We start from the raw sequence: 20,752 nt of genomic DNA, 5'->3' as shown, positions 1-20,752 counted from the left end.
AGTGAAATCATAACAATTTTATTGTCCTTTGTGACTAGTTTCATTCACTTAGTAAAATTAAGATGTCATCAGTCAGGGCCTGAAAGAGCACAACAGTAGGGTGTTTGCCTTGCAAGCAGTCGATTCAGGACCAACATTGGTTCGAATCAAAGGAGTAATTTCTGAGCGCAGATCCAGGAGTAACCCTGAGTGCCGTCGGGTGTGGCCCCCCAAAAAACTAAAAAACAACAACAAAAAATTTATCATTCACATCCTAGGATATAACTGGATTACTCCTTTTGAAAAATGTTCATTATTGGGTTTTTGAGCCATACCTGGTGATACTCAGGGACTAACCCTGTCTCTGGTCAGGAGTGATCCCTGGCAGTACTTGGGGGACTGACTACAGGTGGTGGCAGAAATTTAAAACAGTCAAGTAGGGGCCGGAGAGATAGCATGGAGGTAAGGCATTTGCCTTTCATGCAGAAGGTCATTGGTTCAAATCCCGGCATCCTATATGGTCCCCCGAGCCTGCCAGGAGCGATTTCTGAGCGTGGAGCCAGGAGTAACCCCTGAGCACTGCCGAGTGTGACCAAAAACCAAAATAAATAAATAAATAAATACATACATACATACATACATACATACATAAAACAGTCAAGTAGATGCAAGGCAAATGCCTTAACCCCTGTACTATCTCTGGATCTCTTCATTCCTTTTTTTGTTTTCGTTTTTGTTTTTGGGCCACACCCGGTGATGCTCAGGGGTTACTCCTGGTTATGCGCTCAGAAATCATTCCTGGCTTGGTAGATCATATTGGGAAGCCTGGATATCGAATCCAGGTCCGTCTTAGGTTAGCGCACATCAGGCAAGTGCCTTACCGCTCTGGCCCCTCTTCATTCCTTTTTATTGCTAATAATAATTCACTCTTTTTTTTGGGGGGGGTCACACCTGGCAGCGCTCAGGGGTTCTTCTGGCTCTATGCTCAGAAATCTCTCCTGGCAGGCTCAGGGGACCCTTTGGGATCCCGGGATTCGAACCACCATCTTTCTGCATGCAAGGCAAACGCCTTACCTCCATGCTCTCTCTCCGGCACCAATAGTCCACTCTTTTTTTTTATAAGTATGGACGTAATGCATCTGTTGCTTATTATTTACATGTAGGCATAACATTATACATAAATGTTACAGAATATATATTAAAGTTACTATTCTAAAGTAATATTGCTATACACACTTGAGTAGTCCCTATTTTTTGAGTAGTAACTCCTTTATGGTGGGGTGCCACACCTGTGGTGCTTAAGGCTTATCCTTGCTATGCACTCAGGGATCACACCTGGCCATGTTTGAGGGACCATATGAGGTGCCAGGGATCAAACTTGTGTGTAAGGTAAACACCCTTATCCACTGGACTTTCTCTCCAGCCCCAGAGTAGATCTTAAGAGGATGCATATTATTATATTGGAAGAGAGGAAGTTGAGTGCCTTCCATGTGGTGCTTGGGGGCACCAGGCCATACTTGACTGTATTTGTCAGGATGAGGCTATTTGGTGTAGGGGATTTAACAATGGGCATTGTGCATGGAAAACATGTGCTTCAGGCCTTTGACCTCTCTTTCTGCACCTCACATTTTGGGGGGTTGACTTGGGAATACACCTGGCAGTACTTTTTGGACCATATCTATCTATCTATCTATCTATCTATCTATCTATCTATCTATCTATCTATCTATCTATCATCTATCTATCTATCTATCTATCTATCTATCTATCTATCTATCTATCTATCTATCTATCTATCTATCATCTATCTATCTATCTATCTATCTATCTATCTATCTATCTATCTATCTATCATCTATCTATCTATCTCTATCTATCTATCATCTATCTATCTATCTATCTATCTATCTATCTATCTATCTATCTATCTATCTATCTATCTATCTATCTATCTATCTATCTATCTATCATCTATCATCTATCTATCTATCATCTATCTATCTATCTATCAATCATCTACCTATCTATCATCTACCTATTTATCTATCTATCTATCTATCATCTATATCTATCTATCATCTATCTATCATCTATCTATATATGGTGCTAGGATTGAACCCTGGTGGCTACATTGTAAGACAAGTATCTTACCTCTCTATACTATCTCTTTGACAACCTATGTTTTTTTAACTTGTTCGTTGGAATTTGTAACTAAAAATACAGACTAACAGTGAGTGTTCTCACCATCTTCATATTACCCATATCCAAAAATCAGGGTTTTTTTTTGCGGGGAGGAGGGGCATACCTGCTCAACGACTGCTCTTGCTCAAGGACTATTGCTAGCTCTGCTCAGTGGTCACTCGTGGCAGTGTTAGAAGGACCATATTTGGTGCTGGGGATTGAACCAGGAGTCGTTGAATACAAGACAAGGTCTTTACTCACTGTGGCCCCCCACAATCTGTTTTTTGTTTGTTTGGGGCCACACCTAGAAGTAGTCAGGGCTTAATCTCAGGGCTTATTCTCAGGGATCATTCCTGACAGAACTTGAGGGACCAAATGGGGTGTTGGGTCAGCCATGTGCAAATCAAACACCTTCTCCACTAAATTGTTTCTTTCATCCCCAAAATCGGTTTTTTAAGTTAAAGGTCTAATTTTCAAGAGTCGTACCTCACATTTTTTTTTTTTTTTTGGTTTTTTTGGTTTTGGTTTTTGGGTCTCACCCAGCAGTGCTCAGGGGTTATTCCTGGCTCCATGCTCAGAAATTGCTCCTGGCAAGCACAGGGGACCATATGGGACGCCGGGATTCGAACCGATGACCTTCTGCATGAAAGGCAAACGCCTTACCTTCATGCTATCTCTCCGGCCCCCGTACCTCACATTTTTCATAGAGAGAAAAAGGGAATGTTATTTGTGTCTACAGAATGTGGGGCTTTTTAATTCAATTTATATATAAATATATAATATGTAATATATATTAGAGCATAATATAAAAGATTTTGTTAAATGTACTATATAAGAATATAGAGTGTTGATACAAATAGAAAAATTTTAGCAGTGCTTAGGGGTTACTCCTAAGTAAGTGTTTCTGCACTCAGGAATTACTCTTAGCAGTGCTTGGGGGGATCATATGGGATGCCAGGATCACTCAGCTTCATGCATGGCGAGTGCCTGACTTTCTATACTCACTCTGGCCCTGTTTCTCCAATTTAAAGTGCATACATAATACCTAGAGATCTTAGTAAATGTAAGTTCAGTCAATGGGCCTAGGTGGGTCCTTAAAATCTGTGTGTATAAGAAGTTTCTGACTAATACTGATTTTGCTGATTCAGACCATACTTGAGTAGCAGAGAACTGGAATTTAGCTCGTGTGGCATTGTGTAACCTGGGATTTTTGTAATTTTTTTTCCCAGTGGTGTGTTCACATTTTTTTGAACACTAGCATGGTACTCTGCATCCCTACAGTCAAGGAAAAAATAACCTAAAAGGTTATTTGATCACACCTGAAAGGGCTTATGGGGAATCATTATGTAGTGCTGGGTATCAGAACCAGAGTCAAGCCACATGCAAGCCTTAACCTCTGTAATATTTCGGGCCTGGAGAGATAGCACAGCGGCGTTTGCCTTGCAAGCAGCCGATCCAGGACCAAAGGTGGTTGGTTCAAATCCCGGTGTCCCATATGGTCCTCCATGCCTGCCAGGAGCTATTTCTGAGCAGACAGCCAGGAGTAACCCCTGAGCATCACCAGGTGTGGCCCAAAAACCAAAAAAAAAAGAAAAAAGAAAAAGAAAAACCTCTGTAATATTTCTGTACACTGCCTCCTTTTTTGTGTTGTTGGGTCACACATGGCAGTGTGTAACTGCCTCTGCTCCTGTCCTTTACTGGGAGAGAATTCCGGCCAGCAGCTTTCTCTCAACCAGGACAGAAGGCAGAAGACAACTACAAATAATTCGCGAGTGTTAAGCTCTTTTGTGAACACCTAAAAAATTAAGCTGCAGAAGTTAGTAAAACGCTCAAGGTGTATGCCAGTCAAGGGGGGATTTATTGAGGGGAGAGCAGGGTTTTTATGCCCTGCTCCAGTGGGAGGAGTAGTAGCATAGGATTGAAACATAAACCAATCAAATTTGTACAAGTACAACAATTTTAACCAATGGGAGCATAAACACATTTTGATGGCGGGAAGGATAAAGAGGAACCTGGCAGGATGGGGGGAGGGGAAGCAAATCCTTAAACAAATAGCTAATTGATATTTACGCAAATACAACTTTTGTTTAGCCTATTTTCCATTTAGATCTTTCTTTTGTGCAAGCAATAAGGATCACAGTTTAAACCTTACAAAAACCTATCTATAACTACATGCTTGAGAGCAGTTACAAAAACAGGTTCCATGGAAAGGTTAAGGAATCTGGTTAAGCCAGATTCTGTGTGCTGAGCTAAATTTATTTGCAGAGTTTTCTGTTGGCTCGGGGCTATGCAGACTTTATGGCTATCAGGCAGGCGGTGGAAAATTCATCCAGAATTCCATTGATTATGTGGGGTGCTCGGTCTCCCACAGCAGTGCTCAAAGGTGATTCCATCTTGCTGCTGGGAGGAGTCAACCCCATTATTGCTCAAGGAACCATGTGGTGCCAAAGACACTGTGTATGCACTCAGCCCTTTGAATTTCTGCCCCCCTAGGAAATCTTTCTAGATACATTGGTAATAATCCCCTTGTTTAGTGACTGAAGCTGCTTGTGTCCCTGGGCAAAGGGAGATGAATTATATCATTTCTATGGATTTGTTCTTGGACTTTATGAATACTGTTCTCCAGCATACAGCACTCAAAAGTCCCTCTGCCAAATGACACTCTCTTAGTGTTGTGTGATCTTGGCTTTTTTCTGATCTGTTATATTTAGTGATGTTTATCTCTTTTCTCAGGGATGACCTGAATAAGGAGTCTGTCTTCCCAAGAAGATCCCAATGTTCTCGAGGTCTTGACCGATACATTTCCCGAGAAGAGCGACCTCTCAGTCCCTTCTTGGGACACTTGGATGAGGACTATCATAAACGAGACACTTTCTTGCATCGTTCTAATTATAGTCTACATGTTAGCAATAATGATGATCTGCTGCATGGAACAGAATGGAATAGAGACAAACTGAAAGGTTCTTATTGTACACGAGGTGATGAAAAGAGCCGGGAGTCCAAACGGCCCCGCTATGATGACACAGAGAAGTTACATAGTATGCATGATGATTACTCAAGTTTTAGTTCTGGGACACGAAACTATAGACATCGTCGAAGAAGCCCTAGTCCTAGGTTTCTAGATCCTGAGTTTCGAGAATTGGACCTTGCAAGACGAAAACGAGAGGAAGAAGAACGAAATAGGAACTTGAATCAGGATCTGGTGGGAGTTGATGATGGTGCCACTAACTGTCCCATCCCTGGATTGTCAGGTGTCCCACCATCATTGGAGCCAGGATATTCTTCACATCGGCCTGAGGACGTATCTGTGATGCCCAAGAAATCCATTCTCAAGAAGCGAATTGAGTTGGATATGGAGCCTCCCACACAGGTCTCTGTCTTACATTTCTTCAGGTCTCTTACTAGTGTCTATATATCTTGAAGCTTTCCTGTTCTATGTGTTGTGTTCCTAATGGTCTCTTTGTAATAAATGAACCAATCTTGTTGTACTTAAGAGATTAACCGTCTAGTACTCTTCAGAAGAATCCTAACATCTATTCTAACATATCGTAATCCTAACATTCTTTTTTTTTTTGTTTTTGGGTTACACCCGGCAGTGCTCAGGGATTACTCCTGGCTGTCTGCTCAGAAATAGCTCCTGGCAGGCACAGGGGACCATATGGGACACCAGGATTCGAACCAACCACCTTTGGTCCTGGATTGGCTGCTTGCAAGGCAAACGCCGCTGTGCTATCTCTCCGGGCCCACATATTCTTTTTTAGTTTGTTTGTTTTGGTTTTGGACAGACCCTGGTCTGTCCCAGTTCAGTTGCATGCAAGGCAAATGCCCTGCTGCTGTGTTATCACTCCGGTCCCAGATATACTTGACATTTTTAAACATTATTTTGAAAGTATCTGTTGTTAGTATTTTTCTCCAAAAAAAAAAAAAAATGCAGGGGCCGGAGAGATAGCATGGAGGTAAGGCGTTTGCCTTTCATGCAGGAGGTCATCGGTTCGAATCCCGGCGCCCCATATGGTCCCCTGTGCCTGCCAGGAGCAATTTCTGAGCCTGGAGCCAGGAATAACCCCTGAGCACTGCCAGGTGTGACCCAAAAACCAAAAAAAAAAAAAAAAAAAAAATGCATTGGGCCGGAGAGATAGCATGGAGGTAAGGTGTTTTCCTTTCATGCAGAAGGTCATCGGTTCGAATCCCGGCACCCATATGGTCCCCCGAGCCTGCCAGGAGCGATTTCTGAGCATAGAGCCAGGAGTAACCCCTGAGTGCTGCCGGGTGTGACCCAAAAACCAAAAAAAAAAAAAAAAAAAAAAAGCATGAATGCTTGGACAATAAACCAGAGATCAAGTGATTCTGATCTGATTCTGGACCCTCCTTATCCCCTCCCATATGCCACCAGTTTCCTGTACAATTTTAGACATTTTAGGTTTTGATAGTGTTCCTTTTTCTTTTTTGGGTTATTCCTGGCTCTATGCTCAGAAATTGCTCCTAGCAGGCTCAGGAGACCATATGGGATGCTGGGATTCGAACCACTGTCCTTCTACATGCAAGGCAAACACCTTACCTCCCTCCATGCTATCTCTCCAGCCCAGTTTTCCTTTTTTTTGCGGGGGCTTTTTTTTTTTTCGGGCCATACCCATTTGATGCTCAGGGGTTACTTCTGGCTAAGCGCTCAGAAATTACCCCTGGCTTGGGGGGACCATATGGGATGCCGGGGGATCAAACCGAGGTCGGTCCTTCCTTGGCTAGCGCTTGCAAGGCAGATACCTTACCTCTAGCACCACCTCGCCAGCCCCCAGTTTTCCTTTTTTTTTTTTAAACATCTATTTATTTATTTATTTATTTATTTATTTATTTATTTATTTATGGTTTTTTTTTGGGGGTAGCCATACGTGGTGGCGCCCATGGATTACTCCTGGCTCTGTGTTCAGAAATCGCTCCTGGTGGGCCAGTGGTAGGGCATTTGCCTTGTATGCGACGGGCCCAGGATGGATCTGCATTCAATTCCTGGCATTGCGTATGGTCTCTTGGGCCAAAAAAAAAAAAAAAAAAGGAAGAAAAGAAATGGCTCCTATCAGGCTCCATGTGAACCATGTGGGAAGCCTGGAATCAATCCTGGATTCATCCCAGGTTGGCCACTGCAAGGCATCCACTCTATAGCAGTGCTATGGCTTTGGCCCCAGGTTTTGAAATCTTTTCTCTCTGAAAAATGATAATTATCAGATAAGAGCTTTAGTTTTTAGTGTTGTCTTAGGACATCTGAAGAAATATTGAAGAGAAGTCATGGGAGACTTACCATTTTCAGCATTTCCTGTCCTCATTTCAACCAAAGCAGTTCTACTTGAATTTTGCTTTGGAGCATCTCTAAGATGCCTTTGAGTTTACTTTTCTTGATAAAGACTAACACAAATGGGCAAAGGTGGATTTTATTGAATCTGCTTGTACTTTTCTTCTATTTGCTATAATAGAACATTATATACATTGTAACAAAGACTCGTTCTTTCTGTTTTTGTGGGGGGGGCCTAGGGCCACACTGTGATTATCTTGACTTATTGTTAATTCTCTGTTCAGGGGTCACTGCTGGCATTTCTCAAGGAACCATATGCAGTGTCAGGGGTGCCACTTGCAAGGCAATACTGTACCCGAGACTTAAATCTTGAACCCAGCTAATCATCCTCTACATCCCTTTCATTAACATTATTATTATTATTATTATTATTATTAATTTCAAAAGCATAAAGAACTTTAGTTTTTCTTCTTGTTTTTTGGAGACTATACAGTGGTTAAATCAATTGTGTTAAATCAATTGCAGCTTGAGAATTTTCCCTGCAATACCAGTTCCGGCGAGGATCCGTCTCTCTACTCTAGACATCCATCTCTTCCACTAAGTGGCGCTATTACTACTTTTGCCGCAGAGATTGACAATAACAAGGGGACTGTGATAGACACTGCCCTGAAGGAACCTCAGAACAACCTCTACCAAAGGGGTCCCCTTCCTGAATTATCCAAAGATAACAGTCCCCTCAGAGAGAAATATGGAAGTTTTCTCAGCCATAAAGAGAAATTGGAAATGAAGGCCGATGGTCCTGAGCAACATACAGACTTCTTGCTCCCTCATGAGAGAGCCAGTCAGGATGGCAGTGGTTTTTCTCGTATTCTGAGTATGTTGGCAGATTCTACCAGCACACAGGGAAAAAGGCGATGTAGTTTCCCTGACATTGAAGATGAGGAGAGATTTCTCTATGGGGATGAAGAAGAGGACTTAAAGCCAGAATCGCCACCAAAGCCCCTTGGAGGCTCTCAGAGTGAAGTTCTGAGACAGAAGGCAAGTTGTGTGACCTCCTTAGCTCCAACTGTTAAGCGAGAATCGGTAGAAGAGACCAATCCGGAGTATGCCAAGGTTCATGACTTGCTTAAGACCATAGGATTGGATATCGGGGTGGCAGAGATTAGCAAACTGGCTGTACGCACCCAGGAACGACTTCATGGCAAGAAGCCCTCACGTTCCCTAGCTGATCGTCGTTCTTCAGTTGACCGACACTTTTCAGCTGTAGACCGCTGTTCTTCAGTTGATCAGCCCTCCTTGGATCGTCATAGACTGGAGAGTAGGGAAGAGCTCAATAATAATTTGACTCAAGTCCCAGAACTATCCCATCCACGTTCAGTCTCTGTGGACCCTCCATTCCTCAAGTCTGATTATGCAGCAGGCCAGATTGCCAGACCAGAGGTAGTTGGCAGTGGGTTTCAGCCGTCTGCTTCAGTTAGGTGCTTATTGCCATTAGCGCCATCCACCTCAGTTAGACTTACTCACCCTGCTTCTTTAACACAGTTTCACATGCCAAGAGCTTCTCATTTTGTTTCAACCCGGATACCTCCAAACTACCAGGGACCTGCTCTTCCCCCTTCCTCCTTTGATGCCTACAGGCACTACATGGCATATGCAGCTTCAAGGTGGCCCCTGTACGCTACTTCGCAACAGTCAAACCGCTCTCTAACTGAACAACACAGGATAATGCCAGTTTCCAGACAAACAACTCGTAGTCGACCCAATCTTCGTGTGATCCCCACTGTAACTCCTGATAAACCTGAACAAGAGACATCACTGCTAGGTCCAGTTCCTATTACCCCTGTGCCAGCCCAGGTGTCTATCCCACCACTCATGAAGTATAATCCAGAGAAGATCTCTGACGAGAAGAACCGTGCTTCCCAGAAACAGAAGGTAAGTACCCCTGGCATTCAGTCCTTTTCACAGCTTTTTTCTTTTTCTTTTTCCCCAGTTTTCTGTTTTCACCTAAATTTATTTTCATTGTATTTTAGATAGAAATGAAAATTTGTAAGCTCCCCCATACCCATTTTCATGGTTTAGGGACCAGACCCAGTGGTACTCAAGGGCTATTCCCAGGTTTGTGCTTGGGGTCACTAGTGGCTATGCTTGGGAGACCATGTGGTGGTTCAGTATCTCCAGTCTTGGCCTTCCAACTGTTTAGCATGCACAAGCCTATTGAACTGGTTTTCTGGCTTCTTTTCCCTTCCCCCATTTCATTCTCTCTTTCTCTGGTGCCTCACCGGTGGTGCTCAGAGGCTACCACCAGCTCAGTTCTAGGTAATCTTTTCTGGTGGTGCTTAAGGGACGAAGCAGTGCTAAGGATCAAAACCAGTCTTTATGTATACAAAGCATTTAATTAGCCTCTTAGAACTATTTCTGGCCATTTAAGACCCTTTGAGATATATATATATATGTATATATATATATATATATATATATATGTATATATATACACATATTCCATATAAATTTATATATACACATATTTTGGGGGGTTCCACACCTGGCGGCACTCAGGGGTTATTCCTGGCTTTGTATTCAGAAGTTGCTTCTGGCAGGCTCAGGGGGACCATATGGGATGCCGGGAATCGAACCAGGTCAGTCCTGGGTTGGCCATATGCAAGGCAAATGCCCTGCCACTGTGCTCTTGCTCTGGGCTCCAACTAGATTCTTGAGGGTTACTTACAGAAGTATTCAAGGACACATGGTTTTGAGGAATTAAACCTGTTTTTTTTTGTTTTATTTTGTTTTTTGGGTCACACCCGGCGTTGCTCAGGGGTTACTCCTGGCTGTCTGCTCAGAAATAGCTCCTGGCAGGCACGGGGGACCATATGGGACACCGGTATTTTAACCAATTACCTTTGGTCCTGGATCGGCTGCTTGCAAGGCAAATGCCGCTGTGCTATCTCTCCGGGCCCTAAACCTGTTTTTTTCTGCATGTAAGCCTACTTTCTAACCCTTTGAACCATCCTCCCAGCCCTACTGTCAATATTCAAAGTTCGTGTGTGTGTGTGTGTGTGTGTGTGTGTGTGTGTGTTTGGGGCCACACATGGCTTAGGGGTTACTCCTGGCTATATACTCAGAAATCACTCTTGGCTTGGGGGACCATATGGTACGCCAGGGGATTGAACCAAGTTTCGTCCTAGGTTAGTGCTTGCAAGGAAGACGCCTTACCACTAGTGCTACCACTCCAGCCCCTTAAAAGTTCTTAATAGCTGATAACTCACTTTGTTTAGAAAAATATAGCATGCACAAATTTGAATTGCTAATAAGATCTGAGGTGGGACAAAGGATTAGAATAAGGAAGAAATTATTTTTCTTTTCTTTTTTGATTTTTCGGGCCACACCCGTTTGATGCTCAGGGGTTACTCCTGGCTAAGCGCTCAGAAATTGCCCCTGGCTTGGGGGAACCATATGGGACTCCGGGGGATAGAACTGCGGTCGCGATCTTTCCTTGGCTAGCAAGGCAGACACCTTACCTCTAGCGCCACCTCACTGGCCCCAGAAATTATTTTTCTTAAGGATCCAACTCAGGCTCTGACATACTTTATCATTGAGACACATCTCTGATCTCTTTTTTCTTTTTCTTTTTTTTTGGTTTTTGGGTAACACCGGCACCATTCAGGGGTTACTCCTGGCTCTATGCTCAGAAATCGCCTCTGGCAGGCACAGGGGACCATATGGGATGCCGGGAATCGAACCACCGTCCTTGTGCATGAAAGGCAAATGCCTTACCTCCATACCTCCATGCTATCTTTCTGGCCCCTTTTTCTTTTTCTTCTTTTTCTTCTTCTTTTTTTTTTTTTTTGGTTTTTCAGACCACACCCGTTTGATTCTCAGGGGTTACTCCTGGCTAAGCGCTCAGAAATTGCCCCTGGCTGGGCTGGAGAGATAGCATGGAGGTAAAGCGTTTGCCTTTCATGCAAGAGGTCATCGGTTCCAATCCCAGCGTCCCATATGGTCCCCTGTGCCTGCCAGGAGCAATTTCTGAGCATGGAGCCAGGAGTAACCCCTGAGCACTGCCGGGTGTGACCCAAAAACCACAAAAAAAAAAAAAACAAAACAAAAAAACAAAACAAAAAAAAAAAAAAAAAGAAATTGCCCCTGGCTGGGGGGAACCACATGGGACGCTGGGGGATCGAACCGGGTTTCTTCCTTGGCTAGCGCTTGCAAGGCAGACATCTTACCTCTAGCGCTACCTCTCCGGCCCCCCTTTTTCTCCCTTCCTTCCTTCCTTCCTTCCTTCCTTCCTTCCTTCCTTCCTTCCTTCCTTCCTTCCTTCCTTCCTTCCTTCCTTCCTTCCTTCCTTCCTTCCTCCCTCCCTCCCTCCCTCCCTCCCTCCCTCCCTCCCTCCCTCCCTTCTGCTGTGGGGTAGAGTACATACCCAGTGGTGCTGCTCAGGAGTTACTCCTTGTTCTGCACTCAGGAATTATTCGTGGTGGGCTTGGGGGAACCATATGGTATGCTGGAATTTAGGTCAGTTATATGCAAAGCAAACTCCTTACTTACAGAAATCGCTCCTGGCTTGGGGGACCATAGTCGCCAGGTTATCGAACCGTGGACCGTCCTAGGTTAGCGAGAGCAAGGCAAATGTCCTACCACTTGCACCACCGCTCCGGTCCCTAATTTTTGTCTTTTTTTTTTTTTTTTTTTTTTGGTTTTTGGGCCACACCCATTTGATGCTCAGGGGTTACTCCTGGCTAAGCGCTCAGAAATTGCCCCTGGCTTGGGGGGACCATATAGGACACCAGGGGATCGAACCACAGTCCGTCCTACGCTAGCGCTTACAAGGCAGACACCCTACCTCTACCGCCACCTTCCCGGCCCCTAATTTTTGTCTTTTTACTTTTTTTTTTTTTTTTTTTTTTGAGTCCCACCTGGCAGTACTCAGGGGTTCCTCATGGCTCTGTGCTCAGAAATTGCTCCTGGAAGGTACCGGGGATTATATGGGATATTGGGATTCTAACCACTGTCCTGGATCTGCTGCATGCAAGGCAGGCACCTTACAGCTGTGCTATCTCTCTGGCCCCTCAAAGGGTGATTTCTGAGGACAGAGCCAGGAGTAACCCTTGAACTTCCAAGTGTGGTCCAAAAACTAAGAAAAAACTATAATGGGCCCGGAGAGATAGCACAGCGGCGTTTGCCTTGCAAGCAGCCGATCCAGGACCAAAGGTGGTTGGTTCGAATCCCGGTGTCCATTATGGTCCCCCGTGCCTGCCAGGAGCTATTTCTGAGCAGACAGCCAGGAGTAACCCCTGAGCACCACCGGGTGTGACCCAAAAACAAAAAAGAAAAAGAAAAAGAAAAACTATAATATAAATATTCCTGGCTTTAACTTTTGACCTGGGTACATTATTTTTTTTTGGTTTATTCACTTAGGTCCCAGCATATAGATATCTAGCATGAGAACTTAATGGACAGCAGCAAGAGTAAGGGAGACTGAAAAACTCACTGCTTTGTACTTTGCAGGTTATTGAAGAGAGAGAAAAGCTAAAGAATGACCAGGAAGCTCGCCAAAAAAAGATGTGTTACCTTAAGACTGAACTGGAGAGGCTTCATAAACAGCAAGGTATCACACCTTTGATAAAAATGTGATTTTTGTTTTAGGGGACCATATGGTACCAGGGATTGAACCTGGGCCTCCTGGGCCTTACCTGCTACACTGTTGCACCGGCCCTAAATTCTCATATTTGAGGATTTGAAACCTCCTTTAAAATACTTTCGGGGGCTGGAGCAGTGAAACAGCATTAGGGCATTTGCCTTGTAAGTGCTGACCTAGGACGGACCGCAGTTCAATACCCTGGAGTCCCATGTGGTCCCCCAAGCCAGGAGTAACCCCTGACTGTCACCGGGTGTGGCCTAAAACTATCAAAAGAAAAAAAAATACTTTGGAGGGGCCAGAGTAATAGTACAGTGGGTAAGGCTCTTGCCTTGCACACAGCTGACCCTATTCTGATCCCTGGCAGTCCTATGTGGTCCCCTTAGAGCAATAGGAATTATTACTGAGTACAGAGCCAGGCTTAACCTCTGAGCATCCTCAGTTTTGGCCCCAAAACAGACAAACAAAAATCCACTTTTGAACTTGGTTGAGGAAAAAAGAAAATAATGTCAGTACTTCCCAGATAGCCTGGTTCAGGCTGATACCTCTGTGGCATTCTTAGAAAGTGGGGAGGAGGGGCCGGAGAGATAGCACAGTGGTGTTTGCCTTGCAAGCAGCCGACCCAGAACTTAAGGTGGTTGGTTAGAATCCTGGCGTCCCATATGGTCCCTGTGCCTGCCAGGAGCTATTTCTGAGCAGAAAGCCAGGAGTGACCCCTGAGCATCGCCGGGTGTGGCCCAAAAACCAAAAAAAAAAAAAAAAAAAAGTGGGAAAGAGGGGCTGGAGAGATAGCAGAGGCATAGGGCGTTGGGTATTTGCCTTGCATGCAGCCGATTTAGAACGGGTGGTGGTTTGAATCTCGGAATCCCATATGGTCCCCCGTGCCTGCCAGGAGCGATTTCTGAGTGCAGAGCCAGGAAGTAATGCCTGAGCGCTGCCCAAAAATAAAAAAAAAAAAAAAAAGAAAGAAAAAGTGGGGAGGAGCTAGAGTCAGAGCACAGCAGGTAGGGTGTTTGCCTTGCAGCCAACCCAGGAGTGAGTGGCCCAGGTTCAATCCACAGTATCCCATATGGTCCCCCTAGCCTGCTTGGAGCAATTTCTGAGTGCAGAGCCAGGACTAACCCCTGGTGGCCCAAAAACAAAAACAAAAACAAAAAAAAAAAAAAAAAGAAAAGAAAAAAAAAGAAAGCAGGGAGGGGGCCAGATTTCTTTTTCTGCATAAACTATAGCAGCCCAATGTAATATCTTATACCTCTAACAGAAATGGTTTAGCTCTGTAATTTAATCTTAACCCAAGCCACCAAATTTGTTTCAGATCTATAAATGGCCATGCAACACCTAGGTATTTCATAGGCTTATCAGCCCAGTAGTATTACAGGAAATCTGTTGGGAAAATTACATAGAAATAGTACAGTAGGTAAGGCATCTGACTTGAATAGTGTGACCCTGGTTTGATCCTTGTCATCCTATATGGTCACACTACCAGATGCCTGAGTGCAGAGGCGGGAATAACCCTGAGCCTTGCCAGTTATAGCCCAAAAAAACAACAACAAAAAGAAATTTACCAAGCTTGGTGAACTTAAATAGTAGTAACACAGAAGTTTCAACTAGCACCAACCACAGACTTGTAAATCTTTAGACACTGACCATATGAGATGCCAGGGATTGAACCCAGGTTGGTTGTGTATATGACAAATGCTCTACCCACTGTGCTATCGTTCCAGCCTCAGCAAAACTTTTTTTTCGGGGGTGGGGGGGAGAGACCACACCCACCTCTGCTCAGTGGTTACTCCTGACTCTGTGTTCAGAAATCGCTCCTGGCAGGCACGAGGGATCATATGGGATGCCAGGATTCGAACCACCTTTGTTTCTGGGTCGACCGCTTGCAAAGCAGATGCCCTACTGCTGTGCTATCTCTCCAACTCCCCCAGCAAAACTTTTTTTCTTTTTTTTTTTGGTTTTTGAGCCACATTATATATATATTTGCGGGGGCTGGGTTGGGTGGTGGTGGTGTTGAACTGTGGTCTGTCCCAGGTCAGCTGCACTCAGACGCAAATGCCCTACTGTTCTGGCCACAAAATATTTTTGGGTTTTGGTTTTTGTCCTACACCCAGCGGTGCTCGCATTATTTCTGGCTCTGCTCAGGAATAACTCCTGGTGGGCTCAGATAGGGATGCCGAAGATCAAACCTGGGTCTGCCATGTGGAAAGCAAATTCCCTATCTGCTGTACTATCTCTCTGGCCCATGGTAAAACAAATTTTGTGTGCCTTGCTTTAATTCTCTAATTTTCCTTTTTTCTTAAAAATTTTTTATTAACAAATGAATGTTTTGATTTTTTTTCTTTTTTAAAGTTTATTTAAAAAATAAATGCATCATAGAGTTGACATAGTTGGTCATAGTACATTTGTTTCCAGATAAGTGAAAGCAAAGTTATTGAATAAAAAATAGAAATTAGGGGCCGGAGAGATAGCATGGAGGTAAGGTGTTTGCCTTTCATGCAGAAGGTCGGTGGTTCCAATCCTGGCCTCCCATATGGTTCCCTGAGCCTTGCCAGAAGCAAATTTCTGAGAGTGGAGCCAGGAGTAACCCCTGAGTGTTGCCGGGTATGACCCAAAAACCAAAAAAAAAAAAAAAAAGAGAGAAGAAAATTATACAATAAGTAAGAAAAAAGAAACAGTATAGTAGCAAGTACATTTGTGGAAATGAGTGTATCTCCCATGGCAGAAAATTTAGTAAGCTCTTGTTAGACGTCTGTCTATTCTGTAAAATTGGGAATACTGTAAAATAGGGAAGATAGCATTAAACAAATGGAGTTGTCCAGAGATTCAAAGCACTATTACTGATACTACAACTTTTTTTTTTTTTTTTTTGGTTTTTGGGTCACCCGGCAGTGCTCAGGGGTTACTCCTGGCTCTATGCTCAGAAATCGTTCCTGGCAGGGTTGGGGACCATATGGGATGCCGGGATTTGAATAACCGACTTGCTGCATGCAAGGCAAACACCTTACCCCCATGCTATCTCTCCGGCTCCTGATACAACTTTTAGGGGCATATACTCAGCTGCTAGGCCTCCTGAAGAAGGAAGATGGGAGCGAGGTTGCCCATACTCACTCCAAAAAGCCCTGGTAATATCAATCAGAAAAAATAATCTGATGTGTGTGAGGTTTGATCAGATTGGTGTCCCTGAAGGATATCGTATAGAGTCAATGATGAGGCAGGGCCATCAGGAAAACGGTGATTGGCTGTGGTGGAGGCAGCAGGAATGACTTTGGTAGGGTGGGGACTTGGCCTGCCCTCTCCTCCCAAGATGGTCAACATTTGGTTGCGTAGACCAACGTACCCATGACCTTTCATTGCTTGGTTTACAACTTGTTCAAGAAAAGAGTGAGCCTGTGGATCTAACCTGGTTCAAACATCCTGGTAAAAAATATTTAAGAGAAAATATCTCACAGTATGGTGAGTAAGGTACTTACCTTGCGTGTGACCAACCCAGGTTTAATCCGTGGCAACACATATGATCCCCTGAACTCTTCCAAGGATGATCCCCGAGCACAGAGCCAAGATTAAGCCCTGAGTACCATCAAGCCTGGTTCAAAAGCAGTAACTAAATAAACAAAATAAATAAGTATCTTACGGGGGCCGGAGAGATAGCATGGAGGTAAGGCGTTTGCCTTTCATGCAGGAGGTCATCGGTTCGAATCCCGGCGCCCCATATGGTCCCCCGTGCCTGCCAGGAGCAATTTCTGAGCCTGGAGCCAGGAAAAACCCCTGAGCGCTGCCGGGTGTGACCCAAAAAATCCAAAAAAAAAAAAAAATAAATAAGTATCTTACATGAGAAATACAGTGAAATTGTAAATACTCCTCAAACTTTTGTCGGTTTAGCATTCATTGCTGAATCTTTTCAAAATCAGTTATTACATGGTTACAATAAGGATTTTCCAATTTTGTCATTTTTATTTAGTATTGTTTCTTTTTTTTTCTTCTTCTTTTTTTTATTTTGTTTTGGGGCTACACCCAGTAATGTTTAGGGGTTACTCCTGGCTTGGGGTGCCATATGGAACGCTGGGGGATTGAACCACTGTCAGTCCTAGGTTAGCACATGCAAGGCAAACGCCCTACTGCTCGTACCACAGCTCTGACCCTTAGTGTTTGTTTCTATTGTTTTTTTTATTTGTTTAGTTAATTTTGGGGGGAGGGTTGGGCCATACCTGGCAACACTCCAGAGCCTATTCCCTGGTCTGTTCTCGGATCATTCTCAATGGTTTTCAGGGACCATGTAGTATATAAATTAGGCTTCTTTACTCCTGTAATATCTTTCTGGCCCTTAAGCTAATATATTTTTAAGCCACTCTAGTTTGTCCCTGGGCTGTGCTAAGGAGTTGAGGTGCTCGGGGATCACTCCTTGAAGGGCACTGGAAACTGGGGATACCAGGAATCAAACCTGGGCTTCCTGCATGTACCCAGTATACGTCTATCTCTCTGTCCCATAGTTAATTTTTATCATTGCTTATTTTCATGCTTTAGTTGTTTTATATTTGACCAGGAGAAATACCTTTAAAGTTTACTTAGTGTCTTTTTTATATGCCCCCCCCCCCATATGTTGTGAGTGCTTTTTGGCACAAAAAGTTGTTCTAAAAGTACTTCATGCAACTGATAACACAGTGACTAACACAGTGGGTGAATATATTTTTTTTTTCTGTGGGTTTGCACAAGTTTCTTGTCCCTATTGCACTCAGGCTGGGGTCCTCAAACTTTTTAAACAGGGGGCCAGTTTACTGTCCTTCAGACTGTTGGAGGGCCAGATTATAGTAAAAACAAAAATTATGAACAAATTTCTATGCACACTGCATATATCTTATTTAGAAGTGAAGAAACAAAATGGGAATAAATACAATATGTGGCCCGTGGGCCGTAGTTTGAGGACCATTGATTTAGGGACAAGAAACTTGTCTTAGGATTCAAAGAGAATCAGGTCATGAGGAACATGAGGTTGGAATAGGTTATATAACATTAAAAGAACCTGATTTAGGAGCCAGAGCAATAGCACAGCGGTAGGGCATTTGCCTTGCATGCAGCCAACCCGGGACTGACCTGGGACAGACCAGGGTTTGATTCCTGGCATTCATATGGTCCTCTGAGCCTGCCAGGAACAACTACTGAGTGCAGAGTCAGGAGTAATCCCTGAGCGCTACCAGGTGTGGCCCCAAAAAACAAACAAAAGAACCTGGTTTAGGGGCTGGAAAGATAGCATGGAGGTGATGTGTTTGCCTTGCATGCAGAAGTACGGTGGTTCGAATCCCAGCATCCCATATGGTCCCTCGAGCCTGCCAGGAGCTATTTCTGAGTGTTGAGCCAGGAGTAACCACTGAACGCTGCCGGGTATAACCCCAAACCCAAAATCAACAAACAAACAAATCAACCTAAAAGTAGAGTTAGAGAGAACACAGCAGGTAGGGTACTGACTTTGCATACAGCCAATCTGGATTTGATTCCTGGCACCCCATCTGGTTCTTGGAGCTGCCAGGAGTGATCTCTGAGTACAGAGCCAGGAGTAAAACACACATACAGACCCCTAAAAACTAAAACTTGGGACAGGAAGATGGCTTAAAGGGTTGGGGTACATACTTTGCATGCTGATGTCCCAGTTTTACTCTCTACCACTGCCAAGGATCAGTTCCCAAGCAAGCAATCGGGAATAACTCCTGATCACTGGCAGGTATGGTGCAAGAGCAAAAGTCCTGAAACTTTGTGTAAGAGTTGGTAAGGTGATAAGGGTCCTTAACTCAGATAAATTTAAATATATAGAGCTGGAGAGATAGCACAGTGGTAGGCCATTTGCCTTGCATGTAGCTGATAAAGGATGGATGGTGGTTCGAATATTGGCATCCCATATGGTCCCCCGAGCCTGCCAGGAGCGATTTCTGAACACAGAGCAGGAGTAACCCCTGAGTGCTGCTGGGTGTGGCCCCAAAACAAACAAACAAAAATTCAAATATATAGAAGCTTCACTGTAAAATCACCCACATGCCATATCTCCAAGGCCAGGTGAAGAAGTCTGAATCAGGGTCTCTGAATCAGGGTCGCAGATGAAGTAATCCAATCCAGGCTGAGGGTAAAACACATGTAATCTGGAAGTCTTCTATCTAGTATGGAGACTGCTGCCTGCCAGAACTGCCATTTTTATTGAGTACAGGGACCACCCCTGGAGTGGGGAGTAAACCCACTGAGGTTTACAAGTAAGACAAACTCTGTTTTGGGGAAAATCTAAGTTGTAAACAAACATACAAAGGGATGATCTTTGTTTTGGGTAAAATAAGGCATAACCCAACACTTCACTTGTCTCTGTGGAAGAAGGATAGTCTGTTTTTTGTTTGTTTGGGGCCACACATGGCTATGTTCAGGGTTTATTCTTGGCCTGAGTGCTGTAGTCACTCCTGTTGGTACTCAGGAATCCATATGGAATGCTGGGGATCAAATCCGGTAGACTACATGTGTGGCAAGTGCCTTGAAAGCATTTTTGGGAAAAGATTTTTTTTTTGGGGGGGGCCACACCCGTTTGATGCTCAGGGGTTACTCCTGGCTATGTGCTCAGAAATCGCCCCTGGCTTGGGGGGACCATATGGGACGCTGGGGGATCGAACCGCGGTCCTTCCTTGGCTAGCGCTTGCAAGGCAGACACCTTACCTCCAGTGCCACCTACCCGGCCCCGGAAAAGATTTTTTTGATCCATCAAGTCTTGGCTAAAACTGACTTGTCTTTTTGTTTTGTTTTGTTTTGTTTTGTTTTGGGAGCCATACCCAGCATTGCTTAGTTGGGGTTCCTAACTCTGCACTCAAGAAGCCCTCCTTGCAAGTTTGTGGGACTCTTATCTTGTGCTGGGTAGCAAACCTGAGTCAACCGTGTGCAGTGCAAATGCCCTTCCTGCTGTGTTCTTTCTTCAGCCTTCAAAATAATTTGTCTTAATTTAATTTCCTTTGTGTTGTGTGTGTGTGTGTGTGTGTTTTCTGCTGACATTTGATTACTCAGGGGAAATGCTGCGCAAGAAACGAAGGGAAAAGGATGGCCACAAAGACCCACTCCTGGTGGAAGTGAGTCGACTTCAAGATAACATTATGAAGGACATCTCACAGCTTCAACAGGAGTCAGAAGAGGCAGAAAAGAAGCAATCTGAACTTGACAAAGTCGCTCAGATCTTGGGAATTAACATTTTGGATAAATCAGAGAAGTCTTCAAGTGACAATAAAGAGCCTCTGGAGAAGCCTGAGGAAGCTGATAAATCTAAGACTCCAGAAAAAGCGTCATCTTCAATTTCTTCTTCCAATATCAAGGTAACAGTTTATTATTTCTTGCTTGGTTGCTTTTTGGTTTTTTTTGTGGGGGAGGGTCACACCCAGCGCCACTCGGTTATTCCTGGCTCTGCGCTCAGAAATCGCTCCTGGCAGCCTTGGGAAACCATATGGGATGCTGGGAATAGACCCCGAATCCGTCCCAGGTTGGTCGAATACAAGGCAAACACCCTACTGCTGTGCCATCTTTCCGGCCTCCCTCCAGTTGGTTTAAGCTGATTGTAAGAAGGCAGGTATGGGGCCCGGAGAGATAGCACAGCGGTGTTTGCCTTGCAAGCAGCCGATCCAGGACCAAAGGTGGTTGGTTCAAATCCCGGTGTCCCATAT

The 20,752-nt window shown here is 44.2% G+C and overlaps 1 protein-coding gene across 1 annotated transcript in view; it reads left to right on the top strand.

Annotated features, from left to right (window-relative positions):
• The window catches only part of ZNF318 (zinc finger protein 318), a 51,959-nt gene that overhangs the window by 6,204 nt on the left and 25,003 nt on the right, over positions 1–20,752 (top strand). The window contains exons 3-6 of the mRNA XM_049765211.1: positions 4,894–5,530; positions 7,967–9,373; positions 12,950–13,049; positions 20,106–20,407. Coding sequence (XP_049621168.1) covers positions 4,894–5,530; positions 7,967–9,373; positions 12,950–13,049; positions 20,106–20,407 — 2,446 coding nt within the window. The remainder of the gene's footprint in view (positions 1–4,893; positions 5,531–7,966; positions 9,374–12,949; positions 13,050–20,105; positions 20,408–20,752) is intronic.

The sequence above is a fragment of the Suncus etruscus genome, chromosome 18, assembly GCF_024139225.1.
Source record: "Suncus etruscus isolate mSunEtr1 chromosome 18, mSunEtr1.pri.cur, whole genome shotgun sequence".
Lineage (NCBI taxonomy): Eukaryota > Metazoa > Chordata > Mammalia > Eulipotyphla > Soricidae > Suncus > Suncus etruscus.
Note: the sequence above shows the minus strand (reverse complement) of the source record. Positions and strands in the feature narration are given on the sequence as shown.